Below are 23,047 nucleotides of genomic sequence, written 5' to 3' on the forward strand. Positions count from 1 at the left end.
CTGTTTCTCTCACACTCACCCACTCTCATCATCCTCGCTCTCTCTCTCACTCACTCTCTCTCTGTCTCGCTCCCTCTGTCTCTCACTCCATTCCTTTGGGCTCTGCATCCTTCTTGCTTCTTCTCACAAGTCAGATTGTGTTTGTAAGTACGTGCTGAATGTCTTCGTGTGGATGCTTGGGTTTCCTTAAGTATTTTTTGTGTGTGTGAGTGACTGCTTGGTTACTTTAGAGTGACTTAGTGGAGCAGTGAGGTGTATCAAGTGTATGTGGGTCTTTGTCTCACCCTCACACACTCGCCGCTCCTCTTGCAACTCTTCTTGGGATCTGTGGATCCCTTTCCTCGGTGACAGGCTCCCCACACCAAGCAGTCACCATTTCCGCCCCCGGGAGACCCACGCTGGCAGCGCAGCCTCTTCCCCGACTCAGCATCGGGAGGAAGACCCTGGTGGCGGCTGCCGTAGGGGTTATGCTGGTCCTGGTGCTGGTGGTGCTCATCCCCGTGCTCGTCAGCTCCGTGGGTACAGATGCCAGCCACTATGAGATGCTGGGCACCTGCCGTATGGTGTGTGATCCCTACATGAACAAAGGCACTCCAGCCAGCAGCACGAGCTCCACCGGTCTTCAGGCTGAGGCAGAGGCGTTGAGTGACCACAGCAATGTGCTTCCACCCTCCACCTTACTGCAGGGTCCACAGGGGAAGCCTGGCAGGCCAGGCAAGCCGGGACCACCTGGACCGCCGGGAGAACCAGGGCCACCAGGGCCACCAGGACCAGCTGGACCTCCTGGTGACAGAGGAGATCAAGGAAGGACTGGGATTTTGGGTCTGGGGGGTAACGGAGCTATCAGCACAGCCACCTACAGCACAGTACCTCGGGTGGCCTTCTATGCAGGGCTTAAAAATCCCCACGAAGGCTACGAGATCCTCAAGTTTGACGATGTGGTCACCAACTTAGGCAACAACTATGATGGCATTTCGGGCAAGTTCATCTGCAGCATACCGGGTACATACTTCTTCATCTACCATGTGCTGATGAGAGGAGGGGACGGCACAAGCATGTGGGCAGACCTCTGCAAGAATGGCCAGGTTAGTGCTTTGAAACTTTTTCTGAGTTTTCTTTCTCGGTGTAAGACTATCTGACTCCTCTGATGCTCACTCTCCTGTCCTCTCCCGCTTCCTCTGTGGCTCTCTTGCTTAAAGAAGTAGCTTCATGACACACCCTGCAAATAAAAAGTGACATTGCGAGACAAGTTGGGCATCTGTCGTCCGCCTCCAAAGCCTAGAGCGCGCAGCTGTGGCATACACCGCGCCTAGAGATAAAGATGTGTTGACCGTTTGCAAGTGCGTCCCCTCTTTGCATGATGCGTCCTGACACTGCCGCGTCCCGCGATCTAGAGGACGGTCACGGTGTGGACTGAGCGTGGGGTGCGACCGATCTTTTTGCTTGTACGCTGTAAAATTAGCCCACCAAAAAAAAGAAAGAAAGAAAAAGAAAAGGAAAGGAAAAAACTATTGTGCGTATCGATTTTCCTGAAGTGGAAGCAACGTGATCGCAGTTTGTGCAAGGAGTTGAGTATCTAAATTGTTTTAGAGTGAAAACGCTCGAGTGTTTATTAAATCAAATTGCAGAAGTAGAAAGTATTTTTTTTAACCTACAAGACTGAATTTTCTAAAGGGCTTTACTTTCATTTTATCAATTTCGGAGGACGAATTATACTCCATACAAATGTCAGTAGGGAGGGTTATTGTAAGTATTATTAATAATATTATTATTATAACATTCTGTTGCGACATAACTTTATACTCATAGTCGCTGTGAGTGAAAGTAGCAGATGGGGAAATGTGAAATTTCGCTTACAACATATTAACTGTACATTACATGTGGAAGCTTAGCGGACACCGCGGACCAATCCATCTGCCTTTACAGTCGTATTAAATGCATTAGGACGTCTGCATGATCTATTATCGCTTTCTTTGATGCATCATTTTAATGGGGAGCTAACATTATTGCGCGCCCCGGAGGGTCTTCTCAGGTTGGCAATGCGTACCAGATCAGGCTTCCCACCCGCCGTCAGATCTCTTATCTTCAAAACGGCTCAGTAAAATGGTTTGCCTGTAAGCAGATCGGATGCCATGCTACAGTTATTCTTTGTTTTGCTTAACCAGCTTGAGGCTGAGCCCATATCAAACACTGTAGTTTGCTGCAAGTGTAATCACAGACACCAAAAAGCAGTATTTGCAGTAAAGAAATTAATATCCGTGTTTATAAAAACAGATCTATTTTACCTGATTTCACGTTTCAACCTGCAAACTGCACACTTAACACGAAACAATAAAATCTCTATTATAGGAGAAGAAATCATGGCAAATAACAATAATAAAAATAATAACCTTCACATTGCACTTCACACATTATTATGCTTTAGTAATGTGGGCTGAACCTGGATGCGTTACAAGCTCTGCTGCACTTAATTCCTTGCCACCATGCATGGTCAGAATACTTTACCCAAACTGAGACACAATATTCATTGTTTAGGAAATGTGACAGACATTTCAGCTTTAAATTAACATCATATGAGAACACTTGTTTCAAGTCACATGAAATGCATTATATTTGGACCACATTCAGAGTTTCACAGTGATTCACAGCCTGATACACAGCAATGAGATTGATCCTCTGAGACTCAGCCTCCAAATGCAATTTAAAAGACCTGCTTCACATTTATTAAATACTATAAGACATATAATGGCTATTTTTCACTTTTGTAATGTTAAGTGACCTGTTTAAAAAAATGTAAATATGCAATAGTTAATATGGGGTGCTCAATAACAAGTGCTGTGGTCATGATATGTGAGATTTAGAGATGAAATAAGATTTGGTGTGAAACTACTGTGTCACCCAGGGAGATAGAGGTTAAACCCTTTAACCTCACCAAGTTCAAACCCAGGGAGAAAAAAAAGAGTTACAACATTTGCCTTCTATATACAGTATAATGTCTCACTCAACAGTAATGTTTCTGGGTGGGCGTAAAAGCATTGATATATAATAGGGGAAGAAGAACATATGTTCCTATAAAACGCCTTCTGTTCCCGCTTCATTGTGCTCCCAAGAGGAGGGTGTGGAGGTACTTAAGTTAGACGCACACAGTGTGCATCACCAGAGACCCGCGTAATGTTTATAAAGTGGTAACTGCTTCTCTTTCTCTGTCTTCCTGTGTCCTATGCACAGCTTATGCATGAATGTTCAGTCCTTTCATGGTGTTTATTAGGTTGCTTGGCTGATGGAGGAGGCCCCAGAGACTTAGTTTGTGTAAATGACTGTGAATAGTTATAAATGTTGGGCAACTTATGCTACATCTCTGATGAAGTGTTCAGAGTCAAACTGAAACTCCTACAGTCACACTGGTGCTTTACTCAGCTCATTAAGGCAGCAAAAAGCTACACTGTGAGTTGGGATAGGGGAGGCCAGGGAATTGCAGACAATACTAGTATTTTATCATCTTTTGGCGTTATTGAAGTGGTGGGTTTCCAGGCCTTGCAGAACTGTTTTACTCCAGCATGTGCACCTCCTACTCCTGGGGTTCTTACAAGCTGTTTCGAACATAAGCATCCAGAGGTTACTTTATTTCTTCTCAGCTTCTTCCACTTTGTGTTTTAACTTGGCAAAGGGCACCAAGTAGAATCCAAACACTGTCTCCAGAACTTTGACACTTTTCAAGCTAGAGCAAAAAGTTGCAGTTTTTGGTAAACAAACAAAAGGAAAATCTATTTTCAGCACAGCACACTTTATTCACTTTCCAACTTCGTCTTCTCACACTTTTTTTTGGCTTCTTCTTTGCATGTTCTTTTTATTTTTGTGCCAAATATCCCAACCGATCCTAAACTCTTTCCAATAAATCAATGCTTTGCTACAACCTGTCTTGGACACATCCTGAGAGACATGGCAGCAGCTATAAGAAGATAAATTTAATAGACGCAGTAAAAGGAGAAGAAAGAAAGAGGACAGAAAAGAGATAGTTATTGTGCTATTGTGCCATCGAGTCTATTTAATTGTAATTAAAAAGCTTGAACCAGATCCAGGATGTGTTTGCGCTTTTCCTCTCCGTTCCCTTCTTAATATTGTTATTAATCCGCAAAACCGTTTCAGAGTTAATTAAAAGCAATGACTTCAGCGTCAGTCTCTCAAGAGGACCATAGTGAATAATCACTCTGTCTCCTCCTTTAATAAGCTTCAACGTCCTTCGTGCACATGGCTCTTCCCTAGCAATTACCGCAGCAGTCTCCTCCTTACATACACACACATTCGCACATGCTCACACACACACGCGTGCATGATTGCCCCTCCTTTCTAACCCACAGCCTCAACCCACCCCAACTGTGCACTGCCCTCCATCTCTCCTCTGCATCTGGTCTACAGAAGCTCACTTTTTTAAAGGAGCAGAAAGTTTTCATCTTCTGAAAAAGAAAAACTTTTTTTTAAAAGAGAATCCAGGTCGCTGTATCACAGGATTGATTTCCTAAAACACAATGTCATCAATATTCTTCAATTCTTTCAAGTGATGCATTGCGCTACAACAGAATAAGTTAAAGTGAACCATCCTTCAACTCATCCATAAAAAAATTTTGTATTTTTTTTTTTTTTAACCAAAACCCATCTCAGTCACATGTCATTTCTCAGTCAAACCATTTGCCTCAGCCCATCTCTTCTCATAAAGACACCTCCAGGTGGGACTTCAGCTCTGATACACATGAGCACAAGGCTGTTTATCTTGTTGCTGTGTATCCAGGTGAAACCCACGCATTGTGTTTAGCATCTGGTGTCAATCCCAACATTAAACAAGGGAAGCTGAGCCATCTGGAGAAGGTCTGCTCTGCTTGATTCGATTATTGACATATGTTTTAGAAGAAGAAAAAAAGGTGCAACAAACAAGTTAAGTTTTAATTAAACCAAGTAAGATTTCAGAAAAGAAGGCAGATTTTCAGTCATTTTCATTCTTAAAGTGTAAAAAATGGAGTAATCGTTGCATTCTCGCGGATTATCTGCACACAAATACATCAATACTTCGACTTGATTGATTTTAACATTCTGGTAATGTTCAGACCTGCTATTCTTCATCGTGGTCTGACTTCAGCACTGAGAGGCCTCTGTGCGTTCGCCTGGTGTAACAGAGAGACTCTGTCTGAAATAGACAGGCGGGGTTTTAGTGAGCTACCCTCAGTCCCTCTTTGCCTGCGGTATTGATCCCCTTATGCGTGTGTGTGTGGAAGCGTGTGTGCCCATGTATGTGCGTTTCCTTCTTCTTCCGACAGACCTGTTTCTATGTGATGTATATCATGGCACTTCTTCTATAATCAGCCTGAGAGGTAGTGAAGGCGGACCTTTGGCCTTGATCTGCTGTGTAATTGGACATTGGATTTGACACTCTGCCGAGTGGAACATTAGAGCTGGCCTAATTAGGTGCGAGGGCTATTAAATGAAGATTGGCCCACGTTGTTAGGAAATACCACACAGATTGGAAATGTCAAGATGACATCGGGCTGTCATCTGAAAGCACTGAGAGAAAATCTATCATTTATTGGTGAAGTTTCAAAAGTTGCTCGAAAGCTGCCCACCACTTGTCAGTAATCATTCAATTACTTTTAAAACATTTTACACTGAGCTTCTCAAATAGAGCGCTATTACAGCTCAGCAGTACACAGACCATCTGAGCTGGCATCTCAGATTAAGTAACTCATGAAATACTGATAATGTCTAATATCTCAAGTACTGAGAGACCTAAAACATGCGGTCCAAAATAGGCTATGGATTGTCTCCTGTGACTGGCTGACTCAAGGATGCTATGGTGTTGACTCACAAGGCTTCTTCATTATAATGAGGGCCATATGGGAGATAGACAAGTGCCCCTGGCCCTCTTATGCAAACATCTCTCTCTCTCTCTCCTCACGCCCCTGACATTTAGACGTCCCCCGATTTCAGTCTTCACTGATACCCACAATTATTCTCTCCCTCTTCACAGGAAAGCAGCAAGTCAATGGCTCCAAATGACTCACAGTCTGCTACATAACTCAGCGCGTTTAACACTTCATGCCCTCCTTAAAATGAGTATGGGTAAAATATCAACAACTGCCCAGTAAGAACGACACAGACTACTATACGAAAAAATGCATGTCATAACAAAGCTGACATTCTCGCTCTCATCCAACACATATACAGAAACCCACTTTACCTTTTTTGTAGCTTTCTCGGTAAGAAAAAAGGAAACTCTCGGTGCCTCGAGGATTACTATGAAACAAACTGGAAAACAGGCTCAGTGTGAACAAAGGTTGAAAATTTTGCAGTGAAAGTGTCTTTTCAGACAATGCTAGAAGCAGTGATTGTGGTTTTGGTGGTGATGCTCGAGGCAGACTGTGCTGTGTATCTCGGTAATTAACTGACCGCGATGAAGCAGACACAACAAAGAAAAGAGTGGCTGGATTGCGGGTCAAAGTTCATTCCTCTTTTTTTTCTCCCCCACCACTGTTTCCTCTGACAGGCTTCTTTCAGTGGCTCTTTCAGGAGAAGCTGCCCGAGTTTCATCCTCTTTGTCACCACTGATTAACTGCAATACTAATAATCAGGCCCTGGGAAAAGGTTTTACGGTATTTGTATCAGGTACTGCTGCTACATGCTATAAACTAATGAACTAACACCTGATACCAAACTCACCTTAAGCATTACTGTAGGCAATTTCATAAACAGTGAGAGGTCTGTGCTGTAAAGTCACTGCGTTTCAAAGCAGGTTGAGCAGGTACAAAGAGAACAGCTGGTGAAATTAATTCAGGAGACCTTTTTTTACTCGCTTCTGACAGATGGCAAATCTCCTGTTACCATTTCACTTCTCTTATCATGTTTTCACTTAGGTCTCCAACAAATGAACGTGTAAACACATGCCACTTTCTGACAGTACAATTCTCTTGCAGCACCTCGTACTTTCCTGTTCTCATTACTTTAGTAAAATTGTATCTCTAGTGCACGCGGCTGCATAAAAATGCATTTCGATGTAGCATGTCTCTCTTTGTGTCGCTCTGTCATGGTGCGTGCATGCGTTTGCATGTGTGTCGCAGGAATGCGTTGAATAGGGCTCGGTAGAGATGGCGTGCTATCTAAGCTGCCATTAGGCATGCGGTTCACGGCTGGAATGTTCAAACACAATTAGATGGCAGTACACTTTGATTTAAAGGGGACCAATAGACTCGTTGATCCAAAATGGAGGCTCAACATCAAGTCAACAAATCCCTGTCAGAGAAGCCACGAGACATGTCCTTGTCACAGTGACAAAGCCTCTTGTAAGATCACTGTCCCATTGAGATGTTTCAGGCCTGTCTTGTGGCAGACAACAGACAAAGAAAAAAAACTGAATTTTTACAGAGTTTACAATTAAACTCAGCAAGCTGCGCCAGCTGAATGAAAATAATGCAAAGCGCCTTTTAGATAATAGGTTGATTGTAAAGGAAATCCCAAGTGACTGAGGATGAGTGACGGTTTTAATAATGTTCCACAAATTCATCCTTCAGATTAATGCTATCATTACTGATAGCTGTAACATTCACATTTAAGAGAAACTGCACTGTTACAGGCATGCATTATTAAGTCCAAGCACAGCCCTGTATTTTTTTGTCTTAAATATTATTCAATAAAGGCCATCATGTTGATGATATGACGGATTCAAACATGCACGAGCAGCCACGAGGAAGACAACATCGCCTGACACCTCATTTACCATTGCTGGAGCCGCCGCTTACGGCCTCACGCTTTGTTTGTCTTGTCAAAGTTCCTCTACATATTCCGTGTCAAGGTCACGCACTGCCAGTTGGCTGTTTGTCCTGCTCATCTCTGGCTATACATCTGCCATACCCTGAATTTAGACCTCTGGCTCATATCGCAAGCAACTTTTGTGCAGAGGAGTGAAAGCGGGAGGGGGGGAGAAAAGAGAAAAAGAAAAACAGCTCCAATAGGAGCTCCCTGATCATTATTTCAAAAATAGTGAGAGGTTTTATTCATGCATGCTTATCACTGAAAGCAAGCGAAGGAGGTCTAGACTGCGGCAGTTAGTCTCAGAAGGGGATAAAAACCATTAGAGCAAAGAAACAAAACAAAACAAAAATATCATTGTGGATGAACTAGAAGGATTTCAGGGAAGTTTGCTTTCACCAGGGCTTTGCTCATTCCATCTCTGCCAAAAGAAAACGTTATATTTGTATTGTTCATCTCCTCCCCCACCAAAATCCCATAAATCATTTACTTCAAGATGGCCTAAATTTAGCCCTTTAAAGAGCAAGAAAAGAGAATAACTTAAGGATATTACACATCTGTGACATTGCCAAAGGTTTCCCGCTTCTGTGCGACTGCCTGCAAAGCAAATATTTTGGTAAAGTTTCATTAAAAATCTCAGCTGACAAATCCTCCAGAGCCATCATCACCTGCTTCCCCTACAATCCAAGGCGGTAACCCTCTAATAAGATGGTGTTGACTTTGCACACTCATTGCATATCATTTCGTATTACTATGCACCGGACGCTGGCATCTTAGAATCAGAACAGGAGGTTTTGTTTGCACATCGATATGAGCTGCGCTAGATTTAATCAGGAGGATAAACAATAAGAAAAAAAATGTACAATATTCCATATATTACTTCTGGATCTTAAAACCTCTCCTCGGAATTTCATTATCCAAAATTAGCCTTTACAGCATTTGCACATTTCGTACCAGTGTGACACTGTCCACAGCGTGCTGTTAGAGAACTTGTCAAGCCCTCCACAACTTTCCACCTTTCTTACGTCTATCTCACTTGTTAATTATGAAGCAGAAGTCGCACCTTTACAAAGTTAGTCATAGTTTCACTTGTTCTTTAAGTTTTCTGTCCTTTTAAACTTGCATATCACTTTTCTGATGAATTTCACAGTCTTTTATCAAGCATTTTTTTTAATCGATACATTTTTTTTAAAAGTGGAAAGCTGAAGAAGTGTCAGTCTTGACTTGAATTTAAAGCAGTGAGCTAAAGGTAATGCAAAGAAGAGTTCATAAAACACATCTGCAATTAACAAAGTATAAGATTTTGCATTATGTTGACTCTATAGCAGAATCATTGTCACACATGCTAATAGTGACCAAGCCATTTCTCTCACTGTGGGGGCATTATTATTATTATTTCTGGAGGTATTAGCAGAAATGTAGCTGCACCTAAAGTAAGATGCAGCATTAACAGCATACATAACAGGTTGTAAATACGGTGTCCTAAATAGGACATCTTGAGACTCAAATGCTTTTTACAGTTGCGGTTAAAGAACACCTCTGTTTTTGATTTCATGACCCACTGTAGCCTTTTGTGTACGCCTGGCTGTTCATCATTGTATCGCTGCAGAGGAGAAACACTTACTGGCTCCAGCTTCCCTGAAAGAATTTTGTGGTTTCTATCAGAAGCTTTTCAATCTTGAACCATGTAAAGATTAAAAATGCAGAATTTTAAATAAATCATTTTATAAATACACGTAATTGTCAGGTCGAGCTCATGTAACAGTTATTCAAACTACTGAATGCTGAGTTCATGAAAGCTTTACATTTGCTATTTTAATAAGACTTTGTACGCCTCTGCACATCCTCTGCACACTTTTATGTTTCCAACAGCAGGTTTTCAAAAATCAACAGAAGATGAGCTAAGAGTTTAGTACTGACAGCATTAGCTATTGTAGCAGGAAAGACAATAAAAAAACATTTTTTAATTTAAAAAATGCTTCATTAGTCAATGATACATATTTAAATTACACAAATAATCTATATATTATTATTTTATACATTTAAATGCAAAGAAAATCTGTTTTAGGTTCCCCATTAGATTTGGCACCAGTGATACCTTCTGTGCAGGAGAGCTCTGTCAGTAGCTGGCTTGCCCAAACATTTGTCAATATGCCTGTTGTGTGTGTTCCCTTTAAACAGGGCAACTAATTATTGGGCATTCTCAGCATTATTGGGCATGCCTGTTGAGCTGCTTGTCGACTCCCACTCAAAAATCCCAGATTTAAAGATTTGTGGACACTGAGTTAAAGATAGGCCTGAAATAGACTTTGGAGACCCCATAATGAGCCACAAGAAACACTGCAAATGCACACGAACTATTGATTTGGATTCAACCTTACTGACCAGACTAAGTGCTTAATAGGCTTATTTAACCACAAGATACTTTTAAGAATGTACAGTGCTTTCTTTTTTTCCATCTCTAGAGATTTAATGATCTTCTTGTTCGATTCTGCTCCATTTGAGTTACATATGATGCAGTTTGTCTAGTTAGTAACTGTTTAATAGCACTGAGACACAATGCAGACGCTAAGTAGAGAGTTACACTTTTTTGTGTGTGTTTTGCTTTTTTTTTTGTCCTCTACACCAAGCACGACACTGGTTGAGTGAAAAAGATTATAACCGATAGCGATTTAAAAACAACGACAAGAGTAATTAACAATGAAAATGCAGGAAATTCTTAGTTGACTTCTGCTTTACCGAGTGTTATACTAAGTTACAGTTCATTGTTTAGCTTTCTGGCCTCAGATCTACTGTTTTGGTTCACCCACACTACCTTCTTATTGCCATTTCAGGTAAGAAGCAGCTGTTTTCTAAAAAAAAACAGTACACATGTTCTTGCACAATTAGCTGGTGAGCATAGTGGAGCATTTACCTGATATGAAGTCGACAATTTCCCAGAGGAGTTGGTAGGGACCAAACAGAGAAAAGAGAGTCAGAATCAGTTAATCACAAAATAAGGAGTCCGCATTAATGATAGCGATGCTCCACAAGTTCAGGTGTAAATGCTGAATTGTTCTAACCTTAAACAAGTTCACTCTATGATCTCATCTAGTTTTTGTTTTTTTTCACAAGTTGTTCCAGAGCGGTAAATATGCAATGAAAATTAAAGCTGGTATTTTTTAGTCTTTACATTTAGATCACAGACCTTTTACATTTAAACACCGACAAAATGATTTGTTATAGGCACACCTCTATGTCAGAGTGTTACATAGGGATCTACACCAGCTCTGAGGTCTATGGTAGAAAGGCCTTGCACCATCACATCGCAGTTTTTGTGATGTATATAACAATTAAGTCAAGAAAAGAAAGCGATGAAAGACAAACATAGATTACCAGTGATACGGTTCTTCCTCGTTTGAGGCACGTGTCATATATCAAGGACATGCTGATTGTGTTTGTGTCATTATTTTCACTAGCGTAAAACAAATAGTGTGCGAGAATATTTGGCTCCAGTTCCTTTGCTGTTAATTACTATTACCGCTTTATGTATATTTACTGAATCCACATCCACTTCTTGCTTCCTTCTCTGCCTTTTGGCTTAAGTTTGATTTTCAGCATTTGGTATAATTGAAGCTACAGACTTGTCCCATAAAGAACATCCTACCTCTTCTTCTTCTTTTCCTTTTCTTGGCTGTTTCCTTTAGGGGTCATCGTGGCTGATCATCCTACCATTAAGCTGTAAAATCCACATGGTTTTCTGCATTTGTATATCAGGCTTGCCAGCCTATTACTCTAGTCCTAAATAAAAGGCAATGAAGAAGAGCAATGAGTCTGTTCACTCCACATTAAAGTGAACGCTTCCTCGGAGCTAATATTCATTGTTTAAAGCCAATTTTACACTTTCAGATCTTGAGAATAATTTCTAAATGTGTTTTTAAAAGGTTGTATAAAGCCTTATGTTTCTTCAACTGGTGTCACTAATGAAGTTTAAATCTGAAAAATAATTTGGAGGTGTGAAGTTAGAAAGAAGTTGGAATACTAGAGCCTTTGAGCCCACTCCTCATCTCTGCTTAAAGCTTACAGCTTGAGGCTATATTAGCTGCTACTTGTGCAACACACCACTGTCTCCAGCTGAACTGGTGCCAGATTTTTGTCAAGGATGCAGACTCTGTTGAGTGAACAAAAAAACCCAAAAAAAACCAAACAAACAATATCTCTGCTACTGCTGCAGACATAAAAAAGACCATCATGAGAATGACACTGTAGGAGTGTAATAATAAATTGGATGAGCACTCTTTTAATTTAAAATCGAATGTGCTAGAAGCAAAACAACACAAAATAATGCATGGCACTACTGCCAGACTGAAGTGAGAATAGAGAATAAGGCTTTCATAAAAGCTGTTGTTGACCAACTTAGGATCTTCATTCAGCTGGTTTGCCTTTAATTTCACTCTTTACCTTTCAGCTGGAAAACAGGGAGGCTAAAGATTTTAGTCCTTAAAATGTAGCTTCAGAAAGTTCTTGAATCATCAGGCCCCATCTTATCTTAAAAACCTCATAGCATTGGATCACCCCAATAGAGCACTTTGCTCTCAGATGGCAGGATTACTTGTGGTTCCTAGGGTATTTAAATGTAAAATGGGGGCAGAGCCTTCAGCTTCCAGTCCCCTCTTCTGTGGAACCAGCTCCCAGTTTGGATTTGGGAGACAGATATCCTCTCTGGTTTTAAGATTTTGCATAAAACTGTCCTTTTTTTAAAAAAGCATGTAGCTAAGGCTGGATGAGGTGACGCTGAATCCTCCTTTAGTTACGGTGCAGTAGGTGTAGGTTCCTGGGGGATTCCCATGATGCATTGAGTATTTCTTCTTCAGTCATGTTTTCCACTCCCTATGTGTTTATACACCTCTGTGCATTTAATCATTAGTTATTATTAGTACGGCTCCCTTTCACAGCGTGTCTATACCCTGTCTCCCTCCCCTCACCCCAACAGGTTGTGGCAGATGGCTGCCACTTCCTGAGCCTGGTTCTGCTGGAGGATTTTTCCTGTTAAAAGGGAGTTTTTCCTTCCCACTGTTGCTCAAGCACTTGCTCATACAGGGTCATATGTTTGTTTGGAGTTTCTCTGTTTTCTCTGCATTGTTGTAGGGTTTTTACCTTACACTATACAGCAGCTTGAGGCAACTTTTGTTGTGATTTGGCTATATAAATATTGAATTGAATTGAAAAGCATTATGCAGTACTCATTCCTACTTAAATAATCACTGTTAGAACAGCTCTCTGCCACACACACAAGTACACACATGCGATAAACCACAGCTATTGTTTCAAGACTCATGTGGGACTGCACCTACACTTAAAAACACAGCACGTTTGTAGTGGATGTCTTAATTACCCCGGACAGGTTATTTAGAAACTGCTCCAAATGTCCTGCAGACAGAGTGCCAAAACACACAGGCACGCAGGGACACAAACACACACATACACACATGTGGCCAGACAGAAGCTGCAAACCCAAAAACAACAACAACAAAGTTCTTTTTTCCTCTTTTTGATGCAAACTCATTCCAGCGATTCCCATCACTCCTCTTAGTTATCAGATATTTCTGCTTATACTCAGTAAACATCTTTTATGTTTTGTTTCTTCTAATTTCCTCCACACTGTGACCCCCCAGAGTAAGCCCTGTTGTTGCATTTCTGAGACTTTTGGAGCGCATTTTGCTTCAAGGTCGAATAATAGCTCTGCAAAAGACCCCTGGCTTGATTGAAACCATAAATCTGCCTGACACAGAGGCTAGAGTTTTGGGTCGGTTTTATAGGTTTAATATCAATATTAAAAAGATATATTTGTCCAAAAAAAAAAAAAAAAAAATCAACTTCAAAATGAAACCAAATTGAAATGTATGTCCTAAATGATAAATTGTCTTCCTGTTGAATAAACATTATTGCTCTCTTATGATAAAAAAAGCTTCTCTTTTTTGCACCTTCATTATTCCATGTCATAAATAATGCAGTTTTGCTTCTTAATTAGCAGAATATCAATAAAAAAATTCTATGAACTTTAGACCATGGAGACAGGAAGAGGATGCTAGCTTTATTTTAAATGTTAATCCAAGTTGACTTTAAAAATAATGTAATTTTAATACTGTAAGTTTGGGGTTTTCTGAATATATTCACCACTGTAATCAAAACTGTATTTGCTATGTGTATTTTCTTACAAGCTTCTATGCTCAAACGGCAAACACATTCCCTGCTCAAAATAGCAAATGTAATGTCTGTGCATCCTTGGAGATATATGAGTACTTACAAGCGCTAAGTGCTTTTAGTTTAGATTTACAGTAATATAGACTTGTAAGAGTGAATATAGTATCTGTCTATCTGTCTTAGCATGAGAGACTGACACCTGATTCATAGCATTTCCTAAATACATTAAGCTAATGTACTGATACCTTTAGCAACTATGAAGGCTACCCCTTCTTTACGTGTTTATCTGCTCCTCGCTTTGCAGGTTCGTGCCAGTGCCATTGCCCAAGATGCTGACCAGAACTATGACTATGCCTCCAACAGCGTCATCCTCCATCTGGATGCAGGAGACGAGGTCTACATCAAACTGGATGGAGGCAAAGCCCACGGTGGCAACAACAACAAGTACAGCACCTTCTCTGGCTTCATCCTCTACGCAGACTGAGAACACACAGACACAGAGACAGTCAGACAGGAAGAGACTCAGACTAAGTGTAGTATGACGGGGGGGAGGGGGTGTATGTGTTAAAAGCCTGGAATGCTTTCTAGTTTTCCTAATTCTCTCCATCATCACGGACACCTCTGCTTCGTATCCATCAGTCAAGACATCCAGGTTCTGTAGCCAAGTCTGGATGCAAAGCTCCTGAGGACTGAGAGGAGCTCGGTTGGGCGTGTGTGGGAGGAGTGGGATGTTAGGTGGAGGTGGGCCGGTTTTTCCGCACTCCTTGCCACAATGCCACTGGTCAAAAGCTCCTCACTCTCAGTGTCTCTCCTCTTTAGCCCTGCTCCATTGCACAGAAATATCAACAAATATGAAAACCCTGCTAAGTGGATGATCTCACCTCTTCTCTCCACAGCGGCAGCAGTCAGCTGCAGTATCAGTGGACTGAAGTGACTGAAACTTATAGTGTTGTTCCGTGAAATTTTCCTTAGATTGTGTTTTCATTTTGTAGACATGCATAATATTCAACACAAGCAAGATTTTAAAAAAAAATAAAAGAGAATATATTTGTCCCTTGTGAAGATATCCTGTTTGACTGAGAGATGTTATTTGTGATGCAGCTCAGAGCTCTAACAGCTGGAAAACAAATCTTTAAATCAAGAGTTTTACTATTTCATAGCAGTGGGTGTTTTTCTTCATTTCTAGGTAAAACAAGGTAACTATTATTCATGTGGAGAATAAAAACACATTCTGCACTTCCAATGTATCTGAAGAAGAAAACATCTAATATAGACAATACCCTATCCAGAAACCACCTCACACTGTTTCTGGCACTGTCACAAATGTCCAGCTGCTCTTCAGATTAAAGGAGGGCACAAATAATCTTTTCAATGTTCTAGCTTCATGTAGATGTTCCACTCAACACAACCAGTTATGTGATACAGAAAATTTTCAAACTCAGAGGTAACCCAATTGAAGAAAGCCAATCCTTTCCTCTTCTCTGTTATGCCGACCTCCAAGGTTTCTTGCGAGTTATTAAAAATGAAGAAGAAGAAGAAGCAGCGAGCGAGGAAAAGAAAGTCGCAAATGCAGACAAAGAGTCAGAAGTGAGTGAGATGGGGAGGTAGAGGAGGCGTTCAAGCACAGTGAAAGTGAGTGGGCAATTTTTATGTTTCAGTGTCTTCACTGGATGTCATCCATTCATTAGCTGCATATTCAATGACACACAGGCATTATGGTAATATTTACTCGACATGGCTGCCTGATGGCTTGCTTGAGAATGAAACTGATTGGGTGAGTGACTTGGCCTATTATGACCGCACGTTTGAGTGTATGCGTGTTTGCGTTTGTGCGCGTATGTGTGTATTCTGTGCATACCAGTGAGTGTCTGCATCTTAGCATGTGCCGTGCCATAATTACATTGTTATTTTTCAGAGTTATCCTGTGCTACAGCCAATGACATATATTTTACGCAGCAGCCAATGAGATTGTGCTCTGTAGGGTGGAGCCTCTATAGATATGATGAGAAGAACAAACAGCTTGTAATTGAAATCTATGACTTGTTTGTCTATCTTATCTTTTGGAATTGTTGAATACATTTCAATAATAAATGGGATTTTTTTGAGTGACTTGTCTCAGGAGAATTTTTGAATCCCAAATACACTAATTAAGGCAAATTATCTGTAAAAGAGCTCATTCGCTCTGTGAGACTAACTGCAGCGACAGCAAACAACATGACTGGAAATGTGCGTTTCTTGTTCTGTTTGAAGCGAGAATTCGAATAATGGACACTCAGTGCAAACAATAAAAAGATCCTATCAGCAAATCCCTTATCTCTCTTTTCTCTGGAGAATGTAAAGTGTATCCAGGATGACGAGCATCCAGGGAGAGATGTCTGTGTTTATGCTCTCCCCGCCACGTCCCATCCTGAAGTGATCCTGTGGTGCTTCTCTCCATCTGGAAAGGTGCTCTTGGAGATAAAGACTCTCCAACTTTAGCAACATCCTCCAGTGGAGTAAAATGCCTTTTTTGAATGCAGATGAGCCCTTAGGGAAATGCAGGCTATTCCTCAATCTGCAATCACAGTTTCTTTTCACAGATTCACATCAACAGGGGTATGATATACCTAGCGAGGAAGTGAGGATGGAGAAGAGAAGACAGGGGGAGGAAAGATTGAGAACGATAGAAAAGGAGCAGAATATGGTTTGACAAAGACAGATGGAAACATGAGAGAAAGAGCAGACCACAGAGAAGTAATGGGGAATGGATAGATAGGGAAGGAGAAGGTAAAGAGAAATATAAGGAAGACAGAAATAAAAGGGGGTGGTACTGATTTGGGGTGAAGAGTGAGGAGGGGTGGATTGTTTTCAGGGTAGAGTGATTCCCTGTCGGGCCTGTGTGAGGTGTCAGGAGAGATTAGCCAGCGTGAAGCTGGAGGAGAGAGCTTGAGATAGCTTAGATTGGACAAGTGTCAAGGACTGGACATTCCTCAGACCTGGCAGGAATGGGATGTGACACTGGCTGCCATGCTCGCCTGCACTACTTTGCTCTTAAGGGGCCATTCACCCCTCTCTGTATCATTTTATGAAATTTCCTCGAGCATATAGCACGACAATTCCAAGCACATCAGTGATATTGAGAGTGCTTGAGCATCTTAACAGCTGTAATTGTTCCAGGTGTAATTTTAAAGACATTGCCATCAGCAGGGGAAAAAAAGGTCTTCAGTGCCAAGTAAAACTGAGAATTACTTCAGCACAAATTGACTAAACATCAAATCTCAATTCACAGTCAGAAGGTAAAAAGGTAGCAAAAGGACAATTTTATTTCATATTTATCGCAGTCATATAGCAAGAGACACCCACATTATTTACAGGAGAAATAGGTGAAACTAAAAAAATGTAACTAAAAAACTTCTAAAAATGTAATTATATATATATATATATATATATATATATATTTTATTTTATTTTATTTTTATTTTTTTTGCAGGAAAGCTTAATTATAAATAACGAGAGTAGTGATTAGATGGTGAAAACAGCAACCAAAATAATTAATTCTGGAATTTGTGCAAGGAGGAGATATTTTTGGAACTCAACCTGTTTTTCTACTAAAGAAACACAAATTTTTTCATTCATTTTCAATGCAACATAACACTGTACTCAAATCAGTATCACTACAAATACAATGAACAGTGTGTGCTGTGATAACTTGATGGCATGCATCAGCACAATCAGAATATGGTATAGTATGATGTATACTAAAAGGTTACGTAAAAGATGATTTATGAAGGACTGTGAAAATAATGTGAGACATTTTACTTGTAATTAAAATATAGCACTAAAAAAATGAGATGCTTCATTTATTTCTCTTGTTTGTGAAGTGCCCAAATTTGTGAAACCTTTGTATAAGCACCTTTTTCGATTTTTATTTATTTATTTGTTTTTGTGCTGTGGATCTCACAGAAGCTTCTGATTACCTCAGCAGTGTTGCCGATGTTTTGCCCTGTGAATGCACCTGAAACATGTTAACTGTTTGCCTATTTACCAATTACTGAGGTGCAACTGTAGCAATGTCTGCATTGGTAATGTCACCTGCTTATCATCACGAGAGAACACTGAGCCCAGATGTTTCTCATGCTGCTAAAGGGGCCCTGCTGCATAAGCCTCCGCCCTTGCAAACAAGCAAACACAGAGTAAGTCTATTTCCAGAATAACACGCATTCATTTACTGGCTTCTTTATGATTTGAGTGCTTGAGTCATAAGTGTGAATAATATGCATTATATATAAGACTGGCAGCTGAAGACTAAAGGGTCTTTCATTAAAAAACAATGTCGATTGAATCCCACAATGCATTGTGTTATATTCAATAAATCCTAAATTATTGCTCTGCGTAATAGAGCATTACCTATATAAAACCGATACCCAGAGTGTATTTATTTATTTGATTGTTTTTCTTTTCGGTTATGCATCCATATCGACATGATCTCTTATAGATGCATATAGGCAGTGTGCCCTTCCCAGCAATCAGGTGATATATATATATGCATGTTTAGATGGAGTATTTTGAATGTATATTAGTGGACTGCATGTTTTTTCTTGAATTATTAATTTTCTCTTCAAGAAACAGAATCTGAATCAATAAGTTACACTATTTATGTAAGAAAAAAGGCTGCTAAATCACAGTCTGTTATTTTTCTCAGTGCTAAGATGTTGAGTGACGTAAGCTTCACAGTTTGGTTTTTTTTTTTTAATGTTTTTAGCAACTTTCCCGACACGGTTTCATGAGTGGTTTGGCAGCCAGTTCAAGCTTGCAAAACGCTGCTTTCATATAGTGATACATTCTATAAATCTGGCATGCATGCACTCTAGCACCATCATTTTTTGGTCTATGTTCAGTTTGACCTTTTCCCTCACTTTTTTTTCTCTTTACTGTGCCCTGCTTTTAACCTGGTATGACAAACACAAAGGTTAGGAAAGCAGACAGCTGTTAGTAGACGGGGCTCCTCCTGCCACCCTTGAGCCTCTACTATATGCACACACATACACGCACATGCATAAGCATACGTGGAAAAACCTCTGCATGATAGCACAGTCACACATTAACACTGCCACCCTTGCTCTATTTGCTTCAACTACAGCGCATGATTCCCTTTGTCAGTTTGGGTTGCGGCCGAGGAAGAAGCCTTTCTCAGTTGTCCCTGTATGCTCTGAAACTGCCAGGCCAGGTGTACTCTGCAGTCACTCCCTGCACTGTGGGAGCTGGCCGAGCTGAGTTGCCCGGGCGCTTATTGCAGACCCACCCTCGCTCATTGTGACATTCTGACCCCAACTCGCCACTCTGCTGCCTTATATGCACTAATTTAACACAGCAACAACACACTGATCCACAGAACTTTAGACACTGATAACCCTCATTTGTTTCATTAAACTCACCACTCTGTCTTTTATTTCTATTCCTTCTAAATTTCTGATCATGACGTGTGTTAGTTATAGAATAGAATAGAATAATCCTTTAATTGTCCCACAAGGGGAAATTTGGTTGTATCATAATGAGCTGTGTAGAATGTAAAGTTACTTTAACCCTAAAATTCCCTTTGGATCATATTTGATACGTGAGTTTCTGAGACCGCTATCTCATCAACATGATCAATACTTGCCATAATTTCGAAATGTTATGGACAAAACTCCTTTTTTCCTTAAAATTAACATTGTTGTTAACAAAAAGTTGCCAAAAAACACCCAATGTATCAAATGAGATACAAAAACATATAATAAATATATAATAAAAATATATCACACACAACATGATACAGAAAAAAAAATTGTGGATTTTGTCATAAGGGTTAATAAACATCTCAGTTCCAAAAGATCTGAATTTTCTGGCTGAATTTTATGTTTTGATCGGTTGGGTCTTACAGGGTTAAGGACCAAAGACAGGACAGAAGTCAAACACAAAGCAAGCATTTAATGCTGATTAAGTCCAAAGATTTACAAAGTCCAAATCCAAGAATACACACAGAGCAAAGCCAGGGAATCCCAATATCCAGAAACGATTGGAACAGAAGCTCGGGAAATACAGGGGATATACACCTGGAGACAAACAGCTAAATGGACAACAGGAGAAAGGATAAAGGAAGGCTGAGACAATATATAAACACAAACGGTAACAAGGGAAGTGAAAATAGCAGGGAAATCAAACACAGCTTAATACGACCAAGACAATAAAGAAGAGAAGTAACGAAAAGAGCAAGTAAAGTAACTTAATGCAGGGAAGACAAAGAAACACCGAAAGACAAAAGAAAGGAGAGATGAGAAAGAATGCGAAGGAAATTAACTTAACTACTAAAAAACTAAGGGGTTCACGATAACTTAGGATATAAATCAAAACACTGTAAAAGCATAGAATCTAAGAAGAAACTCAACCAAAACGCATTTATTAAGAGCACAAAAAGGCAAACCTTTCTGTGACACTAAAGATAAATACAGACAAATAAAATATATACAGGCAAATAAACTATGGGAAAGGAAACAAGATGCAGACTCAAAAGCTAAGACTTAAAAGGTTCAAGATTACAACTATCAATGTGAATAGCTAAGCACATAAGGAAAATACCAAAAAGATGACCAAAATATTAAAACTCAGAGTACAAAAACAGAGTACAGAGGACATAAAATACCAGAAAAAGAATAAACAACCCAAAATTTCAAGAATAACAAGGAACAAACTCAAATATGAATCATGCTCAGGATAAAAAGGAACCATGAACTTGTGAAACTTGCAAAAGCCTTGGGTCCAAGGCCCAGGGACCGTGATATTAGAAGCTGCAGGCAGGAACGACAGGATGCAATGCGGTAAATATTTCTCGCTTTCTTTTCCTCCTGCTCCCTCACTGTAAAACTACTGTGGTATTCTCACATGTTGTAGTGCCACATCTCCAGAGAACTCACTGTAAAGAGAGATAAAAAAGCACAAACAAACATCCAACATGCCTTTTTTCCCCTTCAGCAGGCTGAGTGCATTAGTGACCTTTTAAAGTGCAGCCTCCCTAGCGCTTTGCACACCCCCCAAAGAAGAACAAACTACTAATAGGGCTAAAGAGCTGACACACTTTAAACAAAGATCAAACAATTTCTTGGCTATGAGGCAGCTCTTGCTACATTAATGCTATTCAATTATGTAGCCAAGACAAACAAACATCTTTGTACAGAAACAGCAGCCAAATGAGTGAAAGTTTGTGCTGGGTGAAGACTACAAGCACGCAAAAATAAAATGTTGTGTTACTTTTTAGTGCTGCCTTGATTTATTGTTCAACCATTTGGATGACGCTGTGGTTCTATTTCATTAGGTAAAACAATATCCGTGCTAAGCTGCTTCGCATTTCATTTCTTGTACAAATGGGAATCAGAAGAGAAGGATTGTGAAGAAACAATAACTATGGAGGAGGAAAGACACCAGGATACTGTAAATACAACCATATAATCTACTGTTTGGTTCAAGGAAAAGAAAGGCTGGAGAGCACATTCGAAACGGGCTTCTTGCAGAAATGGAAGTATTTGTTTTCTTCATCTACAAAATGACCTTATTGGGTAGTATCGTGGGAGGCAGTAAGCTCACACCATATGACTCTAATTGCAGTGAGTGTGTTTGTGCGTGTATGGATGCTTATGTGCGCGGAGCGCAGTCGTGTTTGCGTGAGCGGACATCAGACGGAGCTACAGGGCCTACGGCAGGAAACCGCGGTGAGGTGGATAAGCTCAGAATTGCACAGGGCATATGTCAAAGAGGAGATATTACCCTCCACATTACTCCCACTCAAACAGGATAGGCCATTACATGTTGTATTTCAGACAGTAGCATGCAGATAAGACAAATATTGACAAGTGAGAGAAGTATTAGCTGGAAAATTAAGATATTGTGAATAATACATGAAACCTTAACAACATGTCTGAGGGAGACAGTGAAACCAGAAAATGGTAATTTTGCCAAACCTTTAATAAAATATAAAAGCCACCAGATTCTTGGATAACTTTGAGCAGGCTGCTTGTAGTGAGTAATAACTTCCCAATTTAGCTCAGTTTGCTCTCTCCTGCTGCTTCTTGCAGACTGATGGATGTGTGGCACGCTAGTCATGCTGCCTTGTGTCACCTGTGCTGCACTTGCACCGGGCAGGGAGACAGGGGAAGAGCCATGGGAGGTCTGGAGGAGGCCAGAGTGGGGGTGAAATAGACATCTGTGATTAACACATACAGACACGTGTCAGTGTGGAGGATTTGCGGGGAGGCGCGCTGGGAAACGCTCACACACAACCTGCTCCTGACGGCAAAAGTTTGACTAAATAAAGACACAGATGAAAGGATGAGAAATTCTTGGGAGGCCGCAATGAGCCCACCGATAGACTCGCAAAGGATTAAATTACACGAGCAGAATATAATTAATATGTTGAGTGAAAAATGCATTTCACGTGGAGTGCAAGAGAAATTAGTATGTGCTGTATGCATATATAGAGCCACATGTGTGCATTTAACACCTGCCTTTGGAAGCGCAACGAATTGTTTTTAGTGTTATTTAGAAACATGAAAGGACCTCTGGAGATGCGCCAGTTTTAGGAGGATTGGAGGTTCGGAGCAACAATTTAATCATCCTTTCACAGCGCCATATGTTCAGATAGCACCCTCGTCCCCCTAACAATAATCGTTACCATCACAGTTACTGTACACTGAGGCACCGGTACATTAGAGCATTAGCTTTGACTGTCATTCCTATGAATAATATTAACATTATTCTAGCAGACATATTCCTGGACAGTAAAGACAAGTACAGCAACAAATGTTCAGAATGACATCTGGTAAACTGAATACATTAAACTTCTGATTGGCTGGGAATTAGATTAGGTTTCAAACAAACAGAGGAGGTAATGAGCCTCTGCAAGGTGAAGGAGACCGCAGGGGAGGGCAGAGGGGCAACAGAGGTTTGAGAGAGAATAAAGCCAAACCAACGCCAATACCCCAAACTATTAAATGGCTTCCAACTGCTGATCCTGATGTAAACTTGAATCGTTAAGAGGACACTTTGAGTAGTTGTTATCTCTGAG

The 23,047-nt window shown here is 40.4% G+C and overlaps 1 protein-coding gene across 1 annotated transcript; it reads left to right on the forward strand.

Annotated features, from left to right (window-relative positions):
* Window positions 1-253: 253 nt before the first annotated feature.
* LOC134626420 (C1q-related factor) lies at window positions 254-16,079 on the forward strand. Its single transcript, XM_063472231.1, has 2 exons — window positions 254-1,085; window positions 14,279-16,079. Exons 1-2 carry the CDS (start codon window positions 468-470, stop codon window positions 14,456-14,458), a joined length of 798 nt encoding a protein of 265 aa, XP_063328301.1. The 5' UTR covers window positions 254-467; the 3' UTR covers window positions 14,459-16,079.
* Window positions 16,080-23,047: the final 6,968 nt, after the last annotated feature.

The sequence above is a fragment of the Pelmatolapia mariae genome, linkage group LG4, assembly GCF_036321145.2.
Source record: "Pelmatolapia mariae isolate MD_Pm_ZW linkage group LG4, Pm_UMD_F_2, whole genome shotgun sequence".
In the NCBI taxonomy this organism is placed as follows: domain Eukaryota; kingdom Metazoa; phylum Chordata; class Actinopteri; order Cichliformes; family Cichlidae; genus Pelmatolapia; species Pelmatolapia mariae.

Excerpts from the sequence above, each read along its gene's own strand:
- LOC134626420 (XM_063472231.1), top strand. The coding sequence starts at position 468 with ATGCTGGTCCTGGTGCTGGTGGTGCTCATCCCCGTGCTCGTCAGCTCC. Across the intron at positions 1,086-14,278 it reads ACCTCTGCAAGAATGGCCAG|GTTCGTGCCAGTGCCATTGC; the intron begins GTTAGTGCTTTG and ends CTCGCTTTGCAG.